Raw genomic sequence first — 18,646 nt, 5'->3', positions numbered from 1 at the left:
CAGTCTAAGATGAAGGTTAAGGACCTAGGGTATAGGAGACCCATCAGTCTAAGGTGAAGGTGAAGGACCTATACTAGGGTATAGGAGACCCATCAGTCTAAGGTGAAGGTGAAGGACCTAGGGTATAGGAGACCCATCAGTCTAAGGTGAAGGTGAAGGACCTATACTAGGGTATAGGAGACCCATCAGTCTAAGGTGAAGGTTAAGGACCTAGGGTATAGGAGACCCATCAGTCTAAGGTGAAGGTGAAGGACCTATACTAGGGTATAGGAGACCCATCAGTCCAAGGTGAAGGTTTAATAAGGACCTAGGGTCTAGGAATAAAAACAACAAAAGAAGGTTAAGGACCTAGGGTCTAGGAATAAAAACAACAAAAGATGCCTTTAAGATGGCTGCTAAGCATATGGTCTTTGAATCTTCTAGGTCTCTACAAATTGTCTAAGATAAAATGAAAAAGTGGAAACAAATAGTTATTGTCAATATGCTTTATTTTCATGCATACTCTCGTATTTCAAATACTGAAATCTTTTAATGAAATATAATCATGCATAATGTTAGCGTGCATAGTTTCATAACTAAATACGATTTGAACAACACTTTATTGGTACGGATTGATTAGTATATGAATATTTTGTGCCTGCTGTAAACATTTCATTATCAAAATAATTTTGTTCTTTGTTAATTACAGGTGGTACATGATTGTAAACATGTTGGGAAAGGCAATACCTTGTTCCTTGCTATTTGCCTGGCTACACCGTGGACAAATTTGTTCCTCCACGTGTAGTTCATGATTTTGTTTGCACACTGCATTGGTGTATACAATAATGGGGATTTTTGTGGCATGGTGATTGTCAGAGTAGCATGAAACGGCCACACTGTCCACGGAAGAGAAACAAGAACAGTTAAAATGGATAAAATATTTCAATTGTTGATTTCAAAAATAAGTCATCTCTCCATTTGGGTTAGTTGCAGTCTAGATTTATTTATTTTTGGAAGTCTTGCCATGTTATATTTGCGTATTTATCTTAATTTGTTTTCTCTAGGCGAAATATACTAAATTAAAGAGTAGAAAACAAACACAACCATGATCGTCCTTTACTTTTGGTCGTACATTACTAGGAAATCAAAGTGCTTGAATTTTTGTTTGATCAATTTCTTTTTTCCCCCTAAAGCTGAATTGCAAGTTGTCACATTATTTAAGCCACATAGGCTGAAATCTGGGTGCGCTGTCGCTGTCTCAACGAAACTTGCAGGTCTGCCCTTTGCTGCAGCGCTCACACAGGTCACTCCGGTGGGGCTTCTCCGGGTCGTTGTGACGCTCATCGTCATCATCATGGTCGCAAAGGCAGCCGTCGTTGGACCCACATTTCGGACATTTCAGACGCTCCACCTTGTAAGGTTTGATGTAATCCTTGGGACAGCCTGGATTCTGGCACTGCTGGCCAGAAGAAGGCTGTGAAATAAAACAGATCGAGTCACACATCAACATTCACAAGAATCGTGAAAATAATCCATGTGTAGCAAAAAGCTGCCACAGACAACAGTCGTATAAACTACCCGTTTGAAAAAAAATCAGGAAAAGTACGAGTCACAAATAATTAACCATCAGTTCGTGTTCTATTTTTTTTCGAATGGGGGGGGGGGGTCATCCGATGGTATTCTATTCGGGCCCAATTTCACCAAGATTTCTAGAAAAAAAAGCTTCGGATTTCGGAAATAAAGAAGTTATGTGAAGTAAAGCTTATCAAGTTATACTTTTTTTTCAAAATATTTCAATTTGACGAGTTTGATGATTATCATAAATGATCAAAAACAAATTCTCAACGTCGGGTCAATCGATCATGCACACTACCATTCGGTATAAAGACAATCACATACCGTGCATCAAAATGACACAGAAGCCCGTAACTACAGGCTGACGCCAAAAAAATGCAAACCTGAAACATAAATTGCCTTTTGATCAAAAACATGATCTGTGCATTTGTATGTTTTGGGTATCAGATTAAAAGGCATTAAAAAAAGCACATTTTGTTGCTGAGCAAAATGCCACTAATGTAACACAACTCCTTCTTGGTCCATTCCAATGACATTAACACAGTTAATGGATTTACACTTATGCATGAAACGCATGTAGCGCAGTGTGCCCTAATCCTTACAAACAGCACTGCACATAATATGACAAGAGTACAAAGAATTTGATGCAAATACTTGTTATTTTCCCTCCTGAACAGGTATCTCATCCTTTAAAGTCCTATTTTAAACCTTTTCAGCATCACAAATATGCCAAAATATTAAAGAAATTGCAAAAGTGAAAGATTGCTCATACAGTAAAACAATTCCCTGGATGAAAAATCCCCCTTCTTTTACATAACTGGCATGTTCTCAGCAACCCGATGTGCTGTTTTCATGATTTTTTTTCTTCAGTTTTTGAAAGAAAACGCTGTCAGCTTTAATCTGATACCCAAAACATAAACATTCACCAATCACGTTTTTGAAAAAAAAGGCAAATGTTTCAGAGTTGCCTTTTTTTTTTCTATGTTGGAACAAAACGTCATCGGCTATACCTCATCCGTGTCCTCATAGCACCAGGCGTGTGCGCTCTCCCAGCCCCGCTTGCATTTTGGACAACTGAAGTAGCCGTATCGTCGCCGAGTTGACATCCTGAATTCCAGTCTTTAACGTCCTGCAGATTAAAAAAATAGCGTTAATAGGGACCACGTCCTTATGATTTTTTTTAAAAATACATTCGTCGTTAAGTCGTTACCCGGATTTTCATGTCGGTAAGCCCTTAATTATTACACTTTAATCGTATTCATTAATATGAAAAAGGAAAGTATTTGGAACTGTTGGAAATATTTTTGTATATCATCAGACCCGCCCTTTCCTTGAATTCTCAAAAATGTAGCTACGCGACTGTTTTAGTGATTTTGCAAATAGCCCCTTGAACTGAAGTAACACCGATTAAAAAAGTCAGCCCTAAATACATTGTGCCAGCTATATAACTTTATATAGCGTGAGGCTTAATTAGCCAAATTCTAGGTATTGAGTTTTACCTTTCTTTAGTAGAAATCGTAGTCTTTTCCAGAGCAACTTCAAAGTGATGGTGTCCGTTGACAAACCAGCAACTACGAATGTGGGATAAAAAGCACCAGATGCTGCGTTTCGCTGGTACCCCCGCCCTGCAAACAGGGCGCTGGGATACGCTGATGAGCTTCACAGAATCTTGTGAAGGAAGTGGCCTTTGACCTATGTATAAAGCATCTGGCTGCAGCTGTTTAAGACCGCAGTTAGCCAATGCACGCAAATGCTATCCGAAAACTTTCCCATAGAAATGCGCACATTCCATACCGGATGTGATTTCTGTTCATTGTGGACCATGTGGACAAATTGTGAGCGTCGCATTATATGCAATCTGACCCATCGTGAATTCGAAACGGAGCCTGAGCAAGTGACGAGAATTGAAAATTTACAAAATATATACGTTTTACAGATTTTCTTACATTTTACGCTTTTCAACGAAATAAAGCATTAATGAATGGGAATAAAAGAGTAATGGATCAGTCTAAAAACCGGCCGTTTCAAACCAAGCAGAGCCATGGCCGTGATGACGTGCAGGTCACAGGTCATGCAAAATCAATCCAATCAGAGCGTGAATTCATCAGCGTATCCCAGCATCCTGTTTGCAGGGCGAGGGACGAGCGAAATGCTGCGTACGCATGATACATTATTCAGCGATGTGCAAAGATCGCGATTGCATGCTCGGGGAAAACCCGCGTAGAGAAACACCGATGAATCATGCAGTTGCTAGGCAATGATAATATGTAGCTGAATAACACGGGCATTTGCTAAACATGGAAAATATTTGCTTAGCAGATACGGGTTACCAGCCAAAATGTCATGCACTGGTCATAACTGGGTACCAACGGGTTTATACGCTTGGCTGAACTATATTTTTGGCTCAGCCGCGAGTCCATCAAATTAGGCTCATAGGCCTATTAAGGTGAAGTTTTTCAATTTGTTGACTGCTGTGTGACGATCGTACGAGGAACATAAAAGGGGCGGATCCAAAGGGGGTGGGGTGGTGTGGCTATAACCGCCCCCTCCGACTGCTAATTTGCATAAATGGTAAAATCCCAAATTTCCTTTTAAAAGTTCCCTGACCACTCAATACTGTAAATCTTGTGTCAGTGCCTCAGGCTTTTGATCGTTTTATGCGTTGACTGAGACTAATCGGCACATCAACCATCCCCTCTTGAAAACTGTTTTAGCCACCCTTTAAAAAAATCATGGATCCGCCAGTTTACTGCATATGGTCATGCGTCACGAGCCACATGTGTTATTGATCATGGTGTACAAGACATCACCATGCAGTCACCATTAAGTGTTATCATATCGTGCCATCATACGTTTAAAGAGATTAAAGAAATTGTGACTTCATCATCTTAATTATCGCGGTGTAACCTTTAATTTATGAGGGCTTTCTATAATCGTCCCGCCAGATATGAATGCTATCTCAAACCCATACTATTTGTCATGTGACCGTTTCAGACCAATGGTATACCGAAGACACGATAACGAGCTTATAGTTTCCGTCTTTTATTCAAGAATATTAAACTATGCACAATAGTATTTGCCACTGAAATAAATAACGCAGCATATATTTTGCTACTCAAACGAAAGAACTATACTGTGCATGCCTACAATGAACACAAATAGATTTAGTTTCTTAACATCATCAGCATAGTGGTAGAAATATCTACAATATCTTTCCAACTGTATCAATTATTCTAATCTGTTCGGTACGGAGGGACGTGTTAGGGATATCAGTAAAGTATCTCGCTGAAGGACACAAAAATCCTATCACAAACTGGCTGATGAGGTAATCCAATATTCTTATCTGTTGTTTTCCCCCCTGATGGGGAATTCTAAAACCCTATGCCGCTGATGCGAGAATTGTTGCATAAATCATATAGTTACACGCTTTGGGGTTTTCCTTCATATGCTATTTTTAGTTATGATGCCACAGACTACTTTTTTCCTGATGGGGAATTCTAAAACCCTATGTCACTGATGCGAGAATTGTTGCATAAATCATATAGTTACACGCTTTGGGGTTTTCCTTCATATGCTATTTTTAGTTATGATGCCACAGACTACTTTTTTTTACAAGAAACGCAGAATACATAAACAACTAAATGCTATAAAGACTTGCACGCTGATTTATACATGTATAATAAAACTTCATGGTAAACATTTTACATCATGAACAATCGTAACCACACTACTACCAGATTAAATTCAGTTCAGTGAATTAAAACTATACGCAATAGGATACATCAGCATTATATAATTTTTCTTCATAGGTATTTCCATAGCTCCAATGCACAAAAATATATAAAAATACAATCACTCAATTTCTAAAAAAAAAATCGCATTTGCGTATTCATCTTAATTTGGCTATTCTAGGCAGAAAGTGTATACTTGAAGAGTAGGTAACAAAACCAACCATCGTCTTTATTTATTTTTGTCGTGCATTGTTCAAAATTAAAGTGCTTGAATATTTTGATATATATCTTTTGTCTACAACTGAATTGCAAGTTGTCACACTATTTGAGCCACATAGTTTGAAATCTCTGGGTGCCGATGCCGCTGTCTCAACGAAACTTGCAGGCCTGACCTTTGCTGCACCGCTCACACAAGTCGCTTCGGTGGGCCTTGGCTGGGTCGTTGTGACGCTCGTCGTAATCATAACCATAACCATATTCATCACTATCATCGTCAACAAGGTGGCAAATGCAGCCGGTGTTGGACTGACATTTCGGGCATCTCAGCTTCTCCACCTTGTACGGTTTGATGTAATCCCTTGGACAGTCTGCATTCTGGCACTGCTGGCCAGACGAAGGCTGGAAAATAAAACAGATCAAGTCACAGCACAGAATCATCATTCACGAGAATCGTTAAACTCACCATGTACAGAAAGAAGTTTCCGACTAGTAAATAAACTGCCACAGACAAAAGTAGTACCGGTACTAAACCTTTTATCAACCATTATTAAAAAACCAAGAAAAACACAAGTCCCAAATAGTTAACATCCGATCGTTGTTTTTTTTTTTTTTTATCTCGAATGGGGAGGGGGGGGGGGTGTGTTTCATTCGATGACTTTCGGGTCCAATTTCACCCAGATTTCCATAAAAAGAGCTTTTCATACATTCAAAATGTATGGGCCAAAACTCTGTATAGCATGCATATCGTGGCATGATTTAGAGCGCCTTATTGCAAGTGGACCCTAATTCGGCCGGATTTTACTGCAGCATCACACAGGTCTAGTACGACAGACATGTGACGGGATTATGTGCCTTTGATGATACAAGCATGGCATTTGGCACCGTAGTCAGAGTATTTCATGAGAAAGATATATGGCTACAGGGCATCGGAGATTTTTCCTCTGAAAAAAATATTTAGAATAACAAGCAATGGCAGCCATTTTGAAAATATATGATACCTATATTTTTTTCACAGAACTAATCTGCAATGGCCCAATAGCCAAATATGTTTCTCATGGCATACTCTATGTACACGTCATGCTTGTATCATCAAAGGCACAGTTGCCCCAAATATTTCCCCTATAGCTATCTGCCCTAGTAGTTAGAGCATCAAAATGTACGACGGCCTGTTTTTCCCCCTATAGTAGTGGGATTGTTCGGAGATAAAGATTTTTTGCAAAGCAATGTTAAACAAGTTACAATTTCTTTCAGTTTGATGATCATAATAAAATGATAACAATTTATCTCAATGTGATTGTCCGGTCAATCAATCATGCACATTACCATTCGGTATAAAGACAATCACATATCGTGCATCAAATGACACAGGAGCCCGTAACTAGACTGAGTGCCCATACACATGTACTGTACATGAACGTGAAATAGCGTGTCTTGCACGTTCTATATTATGTTTGAATAAGTTTTCCTCGGCTATTGGCTACCTCATCCGTGCTCTTGTAGCACCAGGTTTGTGCACTCTCCCATCCTCGGTTGCATGTTGGACATCTATAGTAGCCGTATCGTCGCTGAGTTGACATCCTGGATTTTTCTCTTAACGTCCTGCATATGAAAAAAATAATATCGTTAAATAGGGAACACATCACTGATGGTTTTTCTAATACAAGTCGTTACACAGTTATGCGGGTCATGTTTGTAAGCCCTTAACACTTTAAATAATAGTAATTAGTGTGAAGAGAGAAGTACTTGCAACTGTTGGAATTAGTTTTGTACACCATCAGATATGCCCTTTCCTTGGATTTAAATAAATATATATATAGCTACGCGACTGTTTCAGTAAGATTTGGAAATAGCTGCTTGAACTGAAGTAACACTGATAAAAATTAGCATTAGGAAGGTAAACATTGTGGCCGATAGAGCTTTATATAGCGTTGAGGCCTAATCAGCCAAATTCTACCCCGCATATTCCAGTTTTACCTTAGTAATCGTAGTCTTTTCCGAGCAACTTCAAAATGATGGTGTCCGTTGAGTAGACAAACCAGCAACAATAAGAATGGGTGATCAAAAAGCACCAGATGCATACGCATAAAATTAACCAGCGATGTGCAAAGATCGCGATTGCGTGCTTGGGGAAAACCCGCGCAGAAAAATGCGATGAATCATATGTTATTTATAGCTGCACATGTTATTTATACCTGCATAACATAACACAGGCATTTGCAAAACAGATACGGGTTACCAGCCAAAATGTCGTGCTCTAATCATAACTGGGTACCAGCGGGTTTATACGCTTGGCCGAACTATGATTTGTGCTTAGCGGGTCCATCATTATAGGCTCATAAATATTAATTTGTTGATTGATGTGATGAGGAACGTAAAAGGGGCGGATCCAAGGGGGGTGGGTTGGTTATAATCTCCCCCTCCTAATGACTAAAGTTGCATAATGGAAAAATCCCAAATTTCCATTTGAAACTTCCCTGAATATAACGTCAGTACGGTGGCTGATTTCCGCCAAGAATACATTTTTTTTTTATTACGGCGTTATAACGCGATAAATAATTTTATCGCGTTATAACGCCGTATTATCGCGTTATAACGCGCTATTATCGCGTTATAACGCGCTAATTTATCGCGTTATAACGCCCTAATTTATCGCGTTATAACGCCCTAATTTATCGCGTTATAACGCCCTAATTTATCGCGTTATAACGCCGTATTATCGCGTTATAACGCGCTATTATCGCGTTATAACGCGCTAATTTATCGCGCTATAACGCCCTAATTTATCGCGTTATAACGCCCTAATTTATCGCGTTATAACGCCCTAATTTATCGCGTTATAACGCGCTATTATCGTCCTTACATTGTACTGTTTAAGTGATTCTGAACGGGAACCTCGTATTTTGAGTTTAGTAGGAAGGGGCGTAATCATACATGTCGCCACTACATTTTAAGTTAAATGGAATGGAGTTTGGCCGCCACCATGCATTTAAGTTTTTATCAGACTTGTGTTTTCTTAAAAAGAAGTGGTTTTCTGGCTAGTAAAATAGCAAGGAAGAACCGGTTTTGTGCAAGCAAAATTCAGGGAATAATCTGTTGATATTAATAACTTGTTGGAAAGTTCCAAGGTCATTCCAAGAAAGTTGCCGCCGTGAATTAGGGTTTAAAACATGGGAGGGGGATGGGATTTGCTATCAGCATCAGCAGGGCCGTTCCTCATTCTTTTCTTTTTATGGGATGTATGATAACATTGGAGTACGAGGGGCTCTGCGAGCTGATGAATCTTTTTGAAAACATTGTGTTTGCAACCAGCTAGGGAAGATTTTCGTTTATTTAAGACTTACAAGCACTGGTATGAATACCTGTGTAGTTATATGACTAAACTGCCTAGAGCGTATTTTTTTTAGGTTTTTTTCCCTTTTTTGGAAATTCAATACGCATATAGGGAGTAAAATCAGTTCCACTGCTGGGTTGCGGTGATGGGTGGGTTATAACTTGTCAACACATAGCGGGCCCATTAGATTGGTGATAACCGGAGAGCGGGAGTTTAAAAAAAAACTCATCCGGTGTTTAGGCGACGCAGGGACTGGTTTGTGTACATGTGGTTTTTGTTTCTAGTTCACTTAATGTTTTGATTTATACCGGTGATAATATGCCGTCCCACCTGTTTTTCTTTTTTGTGTGTCGGGGGAAACAGTGCATATTTTCTGTGCCCTTTTTACGCACTTCATCAGTCACCCTTTGTTTAATTCTTTTGTACGTATTTACTTTATTGCTAATGATGGTAAAGAATATTTTACGCGTTAGCTTTTCTTGTAATGATCAGACTAAGTGGATTCCTTATTTTTTATTTTTATTTCGAAATCCATGCCTAAATGACCATTATGTTAGTTCTGTTCTTCAAGAAGTTCCAAAAGGATTTGAACGTTCTCCTCATCCAAGTTTTTTTCTTGGTTGGATGGTGGAGATGGGTTAATCCTTGATCGGACCAGGCCATCTTTTATGTTTTTTTGTCGTTTGTATGCCAGGATGGGTTGGGTCGCAAAGAGTGCACTGAGAAAATCATTATCGCTGATCAGATTCCAGTGTTTCAGAAGGGCCTGCTTAAGAGCTGGGTGTTTAATTTGTGGGTTGTAGGGTAAAACAAAGACCAGCGGGATATTCTTTTCGGTTTTTACACGCTTTTTAGATTCACGCGAGTTTCGCCTTTTTGGGGAAGAAGGGCTAAATCTTCTTGGTTGTATCCGCGTTTTTGTAGTTTGTCTTTGAAGAATTCATCCTTCTCCTCAAATTCTTTTGAGTGTGTGCATATACGGTCATATCTCATTATTTCTCCCTTAATCAAACCGCCAAACACTGACTCAGGGTGGGCTGAATCTCGAGCAAGATACTGAAAGGTATCAGTTTTTTTGGTTGCTACTCGAGTATCCAGTTTCCCTTCTTTTTTGAACCGTTCGCCTTTGTAGATGACGAGGTCGAGGAAGGTGACTTGACTGTTTGAAATCTCTGACGTGAACTTGAGCGTGGGATGAATTTGGTTTAGAGTTTGGACGAGGTCACCGGCTTGGTCTTCGTTACCGTTAAATATTATTAAGACGTCGTCCCTGTATCTCATGTAACTCACAATTGAAGGATTGTGTGGGAGAATAATTTCTTGTTCATATTTGAACAGGGTTATATCGCATATTTCTGGACTGCATTCGCTTCCCATAGCCACGCCAATTTTCTGTCTGAAGAACTTTCCATTGAATTCAAATATGTTTCGATGCATGATAAGTTCCAGGAGACAGCGAGCGTGTTCTCTTGTAGGTTTGGGTATTGCGTACAGACTGTTATCGGCAACTTCAAGTGCATCGCAGACTGATTCAATTGCCTCATCTTGTGGGCAATTCGTATACATGGACACAATATCCAATGTGATCAATAGGCTATCCTGCTTCAATGTCACGTTGTTTAGTTTTTCAAGCACATGCCCGGAATCGCGTGTATATGTGCTTTGTTGTTTGAAAATCGGAAGCAGAAAATAGTCTATGTATTTTGAAATTGCCTTGATTGAGTCGGACCTCCGCAACCACTAATAATAGGCCTCCCCACAAACCGCGTTTCTTTGGGTGATTCTTTTAATTTGTGAACTTTCGGTAAGAGGTAGAGGCAAGGAGTTTTGATCTCGTGGTTGTCATGGTTGAGAAACTCAAATGTTTTTTTGGATATATCTACACGGATGGTGTATAATGTGCAAATGGATCCGAAAGCGGGCAAACAATGCACGCCTACATGCACTGAAGTAAAATGGATGCGTGTACTGTAAAATTATGGCGCCGCAATAGCGCGTTATAACGCGATAAATTACGGCGTTATAACGCGATAATAGCGCGTTATAACGCGATAATAGCGCGTTATAACGCGATAAATTAGGGCGTTATAACGCGATAATAGCGCGTTATAACGCGATAAATTAGGGCGTTATAACGCGGTAAATTAGGGCGTTATAACGCTATATAGCGCGTTATATCGCGATAATAGCGCGTTATAATGCGATAATAGCGCGTTATAACGCGATAATACGGCGTTATAACGCGATAATTTATGGCGTTATAACGCCGTAATAAATAAAAAAATGTATTCTTGGCGGAAATCAGCCACCGTAGACACGTCACATCAACCACGCCCTCTCTTGAAAAAATGTTTTCACGCGTCATGAGCTATATGTGTTATTGATCATGGTGTACAAGACATCACGGTGCAGTCCCCATTAGGTTTTATCATATCGTGCCATCATAAGTTAAAGAGATTAAAGAAATTGTGACTTGCACAGCAAGAAAGCAACTAAATTATCGCGGTGTAATCTTTAATTTATGACAGCTTTCTATAATCATCCTGCCAGATATGAATGCTTTCTCAAACCCATACTACTTGTCACGTGACTGTTCCAGACCAATGATATGATACTACCCAAGACACGATAACGAGTTTATATTGTGCATCTTTTTATTCGACAATATTAAAATAATTATGTACAATTATATGAGTATTTTGCAACTCATGCCTATATATACAATTCATAAATACCTCAGACAGTTTAGCCATTCCTATTGGTGGAGAGCCCGTCACGTGGCCGGTATTAAACGGATGATAAAGACATGGCTAGCTGGTCTTAAACACTTTTCCAGTGTCACAATAAAATGTGGACTCCTAAAAATCCAGTGCCTCTTATCGTTTCATTGGTTGAACGTTCACAATCCTCACGTAGGCATGCGCAACACTACCAGGGAGTTAGAATTTTATAGTTCTAAATTCAAAACGCAACGCGCCAGGTGCGTTCTGCGCGACATCGCATAGAACATGATACGCGCGCGTCAATCTCCATAAAAGGGTTGTTTTCATCTTACTCGCCAGCTGAACACTCCATTATTTTGCAGGAGGGATGATTCAAAAAGCATAAAGTGAATTGAACAAAATCGGGATGTTTTGAATGAATTATATGATTTTTTTTTACCGAAAAGGTATTTATGAATGGGAATAAATATGTACTCCGTCGGTATTTATCACTCTGTTTAATACCACTTAGAGTCTGGGTGCTGATAATTACCCTCGCCTCCGGCTCGGGTAATTATCAGCACCCAGACTCTAAGTGGTATTAAACAGAGTGATAAAAACCTCCGGAGCACACATTTATTCCCTTATTAATACCAATCGTATAGGTTTAGAGTTTCTTGACATCATCGTTGCAATGCATTGTGGCAGGAATTTCTATAATATATTTCCAACTTTATCCATTTTTCTAATACTGTACGGAGGGATGTGATAGTGTAAAGTGTCTCGCTGTAAAGGACACAAGAATTCTATCAGAAACTAGCTGATGAGGTAATCCAATATTCTGAGCCTTATTTCTTTCTGGTGGGGAATTCTAACATCATATCTCTTATAAACATTTTGCATACCATGCCGCTGATGTCAGAAATTGTTGCGTAAAGTCATAGTACATGCTTTGGGGGTTTCCCCGGTTGTGCCGTGTGCCAATTTTTAGTTCATACAATGCCACTGTCTTGCTACTTCTTTAAAAAAAAAAAAACACCCACACTATATGTATTGCTGTTGTATAAATACATGCACGCTGCAATGTTTTCAACCATTCCAGCTTGGTTTATCTGAGTTTTTACAGCTTCAACTATTATATTAATGCTTAATCGATCTACTTCTTCTTCTTTTTCTCCGGTGAGTACATCCCTCCATAGTGGAGTATAGTCGTTATCTATACCATGTATGCCCTACATACATCTTCATCGGAAACATTTCACAATACGAGCACAGCTATTCGTAACCACACTACTATCAGATTAAATTCAGTTGTGAAACTATACGCAATATTGATGCATCAGCAGTGTTTTTTTCTTCATATTTTGTTTTTACTACACAGACACGGTATTTCTATAGCTCCAATGCACACAAAAGATATACACAATGGGCGTCGCAAGGGGGGGGGGGCAAGGAGGAGCTCTCCCGAAAAGCAACGCCTCCCCTGCCCCCCCCCCCCCCAAAAAAAAAGGAGGGGAAAAAAGAAGGGAAAAAAAGAATTGCGAAGTCATATTGCTGTTAATTTAATGTACATAACAACATGGGCGTCTGCAGGGGTGTGAATGGGGTTTGGGTGGGCAAATGTACCCCCCCCCCCCCCCCCCCCCCCCTGGCAAAAATGATAAATTGAGAATATGCTGGAGAAAGTACAAGGATTTTGGGAAATATTGTGCTTTGCCCCCCTCTAGAAAAAAATCCTGGCGACGCCCATGTATATACACACACAATCATCAATTGCCTATCTCTGTTTTAGCTTATTGCAAGTACAAGCGTAAAACAACTACTTTATTTGTATAAAAATGATTGTCTACGGCAACATTTTTAAACAGGATAACAAGATAAAATTGAAAAAGTGAAAACAAATAGGCCTAGTAAAAGTCAATATTCTTCATTTTCATGCATGCTCTCATTTTTTAATTATGCTTTAATGGAATATGATTATGCATAATGTTCGTGTACATAATATAATTTCATGACTAAAAAAATATTCAAACAAAAATGCAATGTTATGGATTTTTTTCCATAGATTATATACACACCTGGTGTAAGCATGTCATTATTAAAATTCAATTACATTGTGATACATGATTACGAACATGTCGAGAAAAGCAACTTAAAGCTACAGTCCATCATTTGCAGCTATCCGAAAAGTAACTGGTGTAATTATTGTTGGAAAACATTCTTGGTTGAAAGTTAGTAAGGGGACTAAACTCCCTGTGAAATTATTCTTTCTGACAAGCTGTCATATTGAAGAAATCAACTAAAGAAGGTCTTTGCAACGATGCTTCTTAAGACGCACCGTAGGAAATTTAAATTAGTAGTTCGTTTTTTTTAATTCGGCGAAGCGCGCGCAAGCGTTGACACGACGCACACGCGCGCAAGGTTGCTATAATTCGTCGGATCGGTGCGCGACATCGCGTAGCTGCAGTAGGCGAGCGAGAACGTGTCTCGGACGCTGAATTCAGGCCCAATTTAAAACATGATTCAGCAACTTTTGATCTGAAATCGAGATCCTAGAATGCTGTTTTTCTTGGAATAAGCAGCTGAAGCTGAGCTGAAACTTCATCAGGTTAGTCGTTCAGTACGCTTCTTTAGATTTTGAGCACTTTTGTTGCTTCAAACGAACAAAATGCACAAATTACAAACGATGGACTATACCTTTAATTCCTTGCTGATTTCTATTTTCGCGGCTACATACGTCGAGCAAAATCATTCCTTCACGTGTAGTCCATGATTTTGTGTGTCTACTGCATTGATATATAATTATAGTAATGTGGTTTTTTTTTGTGTGGCATTATGACCGTCAGAGTAGCAGGAAACGTGCATTATTTTTCGTTGTCTGGAAATAGGCCGCACTGTGTATACAATAGAAGAAAGATTAGTTATAAATGGATGGAGTAATAATTAGGTAAATTGTTGATTTCAGTCCTCTCTCCTCTTGGGTTAAGTCTTTTTCCTTTTTGAAATCTTATGTAACATTTTGCGTATTCATGTTAATTTGCTTTCTTCCGGCGGAAAATACTTGTAGAGTAGAAAACAAAAACTACCGTCATTATCCTTTATTTTGGCTTTGCACTGCTAAAAAGTCAAAGTGCTTGAATTTTCAATTTTTTTTCTATAGCTGAATTGCAAGTTGTCACTTTATTTAAGCCATATGGGCTGAAATGGGCTGAAATGGGCTGTAAACCAAGCCGCTGCCGCTGTCTCAACGAAGCTTGCAGGCATCCCCTTTCTGGCACATCTCACACAGGTCGCTCAGGTGGGGCCTCTCCGGGTTGTTGTGACGTTTGCCATCATCATCATCGTCATCATCCCCATCGTCATCGTCATCCCCGTCACTGTCATCCCCATCGTCATCGTCATCATCCTCATCCCCATCATCATCATCATCATCATCATCATCATCATCATCATCATCATCATCGCCATCATTAAGGTAGCAAAGACAGCCGTCGTTGGACCCACATCTCGGGCATCTCAGCGGCTCCACCTTGTACGGTTTGATGTAATCCCTGGGACAACCTGCATTCTTGCACTGCTGGCCAGACGAAGGCTGGAAAATAAAACAGATCAAATCATATAATTATGTATAGAAAGAAGTTTACTGACTATAAACTGCCACAGACAGACGTAGTTCTAAACCTTTTCTCAACGCTTTTTTTAATCAGGAAAACATCAGTTCGTGTTCTTGTTTTCTTTTTTCGAATTAGTGGGGGAGGGGGTGTTTCATCCGATAACTATCGTGTCCAATTTCACCCAGATTTCCAAAAAATGGTGATCATTTTTACAACCACTTAATGTTTGGGCCAAAACATTATTACAACAGCATGCAGATAGTGGCATTCATAGAAAACGTGGAAAACGTTTGAACAAGATTTTCTCGGCCTTAAATTTGCCTACCTTATCCGTGGCCCTGTCGCACCAGGCGTGTGCACTCTCCCACCGCCGATTGCATGTTGGACATTTGAAGAAGCCGTATCGTCGCCGAACTGACATCCTGGATTTCAGTCTTAACGTCCTGCAGATTAAAAAAGGAAAAATTAAAGGAACACTCCCCTGATGTTTTTTCCCCTGATATAAAGGTCGTCAGAAAGTTACGCAGGATCAAGGATCCTAATTGTCTATTTATTCAACGGATATTTTGCTTAGATGAAGGAATACATACCTTTGAATGTATATTGTATCCCTTTGGTTTTCTAATTAATTAAAAGGTGCTTTACGTCCTGAAATCCCCGAAAAGTTCACGTCTTGGATTTTTTACTTATTCTATTTCAAACATCTGGTTGAAAGAAAACCAACCTAATGTCTTACCGTTCCTGAGAAAAGAAGAAAAAAAACCGGTTGTTTACATCGGACACGACGGAGTACGAATACGTTTTTCCTGCCGTTTTGAGTGTATGATTACACGCTGTGTGTGTGTCTATTATAACATACGTATACAGCACCATGCTCTGCCCGACTTTTGGGGGTCGCAAAAAGTGGACCCTGAACTTCGATCTCGCATGCATAATACAGGAATAACACAAACATGCCTGGTTTTTAAAGTATAGTTGTGTGGATGTTTATATCCTACATATAAATGTTCTTTCCGATTAGCATCATTTCGTTCAAAGCGCGTTTTGTAGCAATTGGATTGTTCCAGGGGGCTCTAGTCCCCCCCCCCCCCAAAAAAAAACCCAATCCCATCAAAAAAAATTGCACTAGCAAAATGTAAGAATGCGACGTAAATCCAAATAGTCGTGAGAATGGTACACTTTTCGTTAATATAGTGTACCTGATTGTAGGATTTTATCAGCGCTCCCCATTGAAACTATGGCACGAGCCCCTTCCTAGATCCTCCAACCCCTCTCCCCCAACCTATTGATTTTCGGAGGCCTAAGTGTCCAGAGAAAATAACCGGTCTACATTTCAGCACGCCTCCCTGAAAAAAATGTCTGGATCCACCCTGCTAGGCCCCCCCCCCCAAAAAAAAATATTTGCTCTAAAACCGCGCCTGGATAGCTGGAGCACCAATAAATATGGGCGTCGCGAGGGGGGGGGCAAGGGGGGGCACTTGCCCCCCCCCCCCCCCGGAAAAGCAAAAAAAAAAAAAAGAAGAAGAAGAAAAAAGAGAAAAAAGAAAAGAAAAAGAGGCGCGAAGACAAAGTGGTGTAAATTTAATAAGTTGGGCGGGGGGCAAAATGTCCCTTCCCCCTCTAAAACTGATAAATCGAGAATATGTTGAGAAATGCAAGCATTTTTGGCCAACAATTTTTTTGGCCCCTCTAGAAAAAATCCTGGCGACGCCCAAGCCAAAAAACACCTACTTACCTCCAGCAATTAATCCAAAGATACGAACCTCGTAGAAATCTTCGATCAAGCTCACAATCCCTGCTCGCCTGCTCCTCAACATCGACAAGGTCATACGGTCAGCGAGCGTTTTCATCTGCAGCCCCGACCCTCTGGAACAAACTACCCAATCACATCAAGGATGCTCCAACCCTGGACACTTTCAAAGCTAATCTTAAAACCCATCTGTCCACTGCAAGTTATATATAATGTTTGTGTTTTCTTAATAGTTCAGCGCATTATGGGACCCCGTGTAAAATGCGCTTTATAAGAACGGTTTATTATTTTTATTATTATTGCCACCAACATGTACCTCGTCAAAAAAGCCTCTGTACTTATCACGTCACACTTTGTTTACATGTGCACTTTCCTAGACAGCCAGTGGGGGCCCACGGTCAACTGAGCTCCATAGGAAAGCACACACGTAAACAAAGTGTGACGTCATCAAAACAGAGGCTTATTCTATGGACTATCAATGGACTTAATGAAAGTTATATGAAAGCGTATTAAGTGATTATTGTTAAGCCTCGACTCGCCAAATTCTAGGTATTACAGTTTTACCTTTTTAGTAGAAATCGCAGTCTTTTCAACAGCAAGTTCAGAATGATGGCGTCCGTTTAGATAGTAAACAAACTAACAACTACAAATGTCAGTGATAAAAACAAAGCACAACTGACGCACACGTATTATTATTCAGCGATGTGCAAAGACTGCGATTGCGTGCTTGGGGAAGTCCCGCGTAGACAAAATTATAGCAATGAATCATGCAGTTGTTTTAAGAGGAAATGACAATATGCATATGTATAACACATGCATTTGTTAAACATGGGAAATCTTTGCTTAGCGTAAACGGGTTACCAGCCAAAATGTCGTGCATTGGTCATAACTGGGTACGAGCAGATGTATACGCTTGGTCGAACTATATTTTCTGCTCAGCGAGTCCATTAAAATTAGGCTGTAAAGGTGAAGTTTAACAATTTGTTGACTGCTGTGGCGAGGAACATAAAAAGGGGCGGATCCAAAGTGGGGTGGGGTGGCTACATATTGATGGTAAAATCCTTTTGCCTCGGGCCTTTGATCTTTTTATGCGTTGCTGGAAGCAGACCATGCAGGAGCGCACCAGGCGTGCCGAGGTGCAGCGCATGGCACATCTCACTGACAAAAGACAGCGCAGGAAGGAAACAGCAGCCGCTACCCCATACCCATCCATCTACACGGGGTCCATCCTATGTTCCCCAGTCCCCATGTTTCCCAGTCCTTATAGGGTTAGGGTAAGGATTATGGGGTTAGGGTAAGGGACCTGGGAACACAGGACTGGGGAACACACCTGTGAAGTTTGCAGCAGGATTGCCACTCCAGGATAGGGCTGTTCAGCCACAGTAGACGCTGCATGGTCAAGCACTTTGGATTAATCAGCTTACGGCGTACACCATTGTCTCTCGAGACAGAAAGAGGCCGACGACGACGATACGCCAAATCAACCACCCCCTCTTGAAAATGTTTTCGCTTTAACACTCCAGCCAAACCCCTTTAAAAAATCCTGGATCCGCCAGTTTACCGAATACGGTCATGCGTCATGAGCTATAATACCGGAGTCTCATAGCGCATCTACCAACACTTAGGTACTCAATGCGCTGAAAATCATGTTCATGTTCATGAGACCCATTATGTAGACCCTTATGTAGAAATATGGACCCATTGTGTAGCACCATACAAGGTGCTGCGGCGCATATTGCAGCCAC

General features: G+C 40.2%; 3 protein-coding genes across 3 annotated transcripts; all 3 read right to left on the bottom strand.

The window, feature by feature from the left end:
* Nucleotides 1-549: 549 nt before the first annotated feature.
* LOC119728809 (zygote arrest protein 1-like) lies at nucleotides 550-3,124 on the bottom strand. The gene is made up of 3 exons (XM_038201209.1): nucleotides 3,054-3,124; nucleotides 2,565-2,683; nucleotides 550-1,453 (listed from the first exon to the last, which is right to left on the bottom strand). The coding sequence occupies exons 2-3, from the start codon at nucleotides 2,658-2,660 to the stop codon at nucleotides 1,238-1,240; spliced, it is 312 nt and encodes a 103-aa protein (XP_038057137.1). The 5' UTR covers nucleotides 2,661-2,683; nucleotides 3,054-3,124; the 3' UTR covers nucleotides 550-1,237.
* A 1,786-nt stretch (nucleotides 3,125-4,910) lies between these two features.
* On the bottom strand, nucleotides 4,911-7,624 carry LOC119727164 (zygote arrest protein 1-like). Its single transcript, XM_038199028.1, has 3 exons — nucleotides 7,479-7,624; nucleotides 6,986-7,103; nucleotides 4,911-5,903 (listed from the first exon to the last, which is right to left on the bottom strand). Exons 1-3 carry the CDS (start codon nucleotides 7,586-7,588, stop codon nucleotides 5,655-5,657), a joined length of 477 nt encoding a protein of 158 aa, XP_038054956.1. The 5' UTR covers nucleotides 7,589-7,624; the 3' UTR covers nucleotides 4,911-5,654.
* Nucleotides 7,625-14,781: 7,157 nt separating this feature from the next.
* Nucleotides 14,782-18,296, bottom strand: LOC119727912 (zygote arrest protein 1-like). The gene is made up of 4 exons (XM_038199990.1): nucleotides 18,232-18,296; nucleotides 15,477-15,594; nucleotides 15,067-15,129; nucleotides 14,782-14,943 (listed from the first exon to the last, which is right to left on the bottom strand). The coding sequence occupies exons 1-4, from the start codon at nucleotides 18,294-18,296 to the stop codon at nucleotides 14,782-14,784; spliced, it is 408 nt and encodes a 135-aa protein (XP_038055918.1).
* Between the last annotated feature and the right edge of the window lie 350 nt (nucleotides 18,297-18,646).

The sequence above is a fragment of the Patiria miniata genome, unplaced genomic scaffold (assembly GCF_015706575.1).
Source record: "Patiria miniata isolate m_02_andy unplaced genomic scaffold, ASM1570657v1 HiC_scaffold_20, whole genome shotgun sequence".
Lineage (NCBI taxonomy): Eukaryota > Metazoa > Echinodermata > Asteroidea > Valvatida > Asterinidae > Patiria > Patiria miniata.
This window is presented reverse-complemented; position numbering and strand designations above follow the sequence as displayed.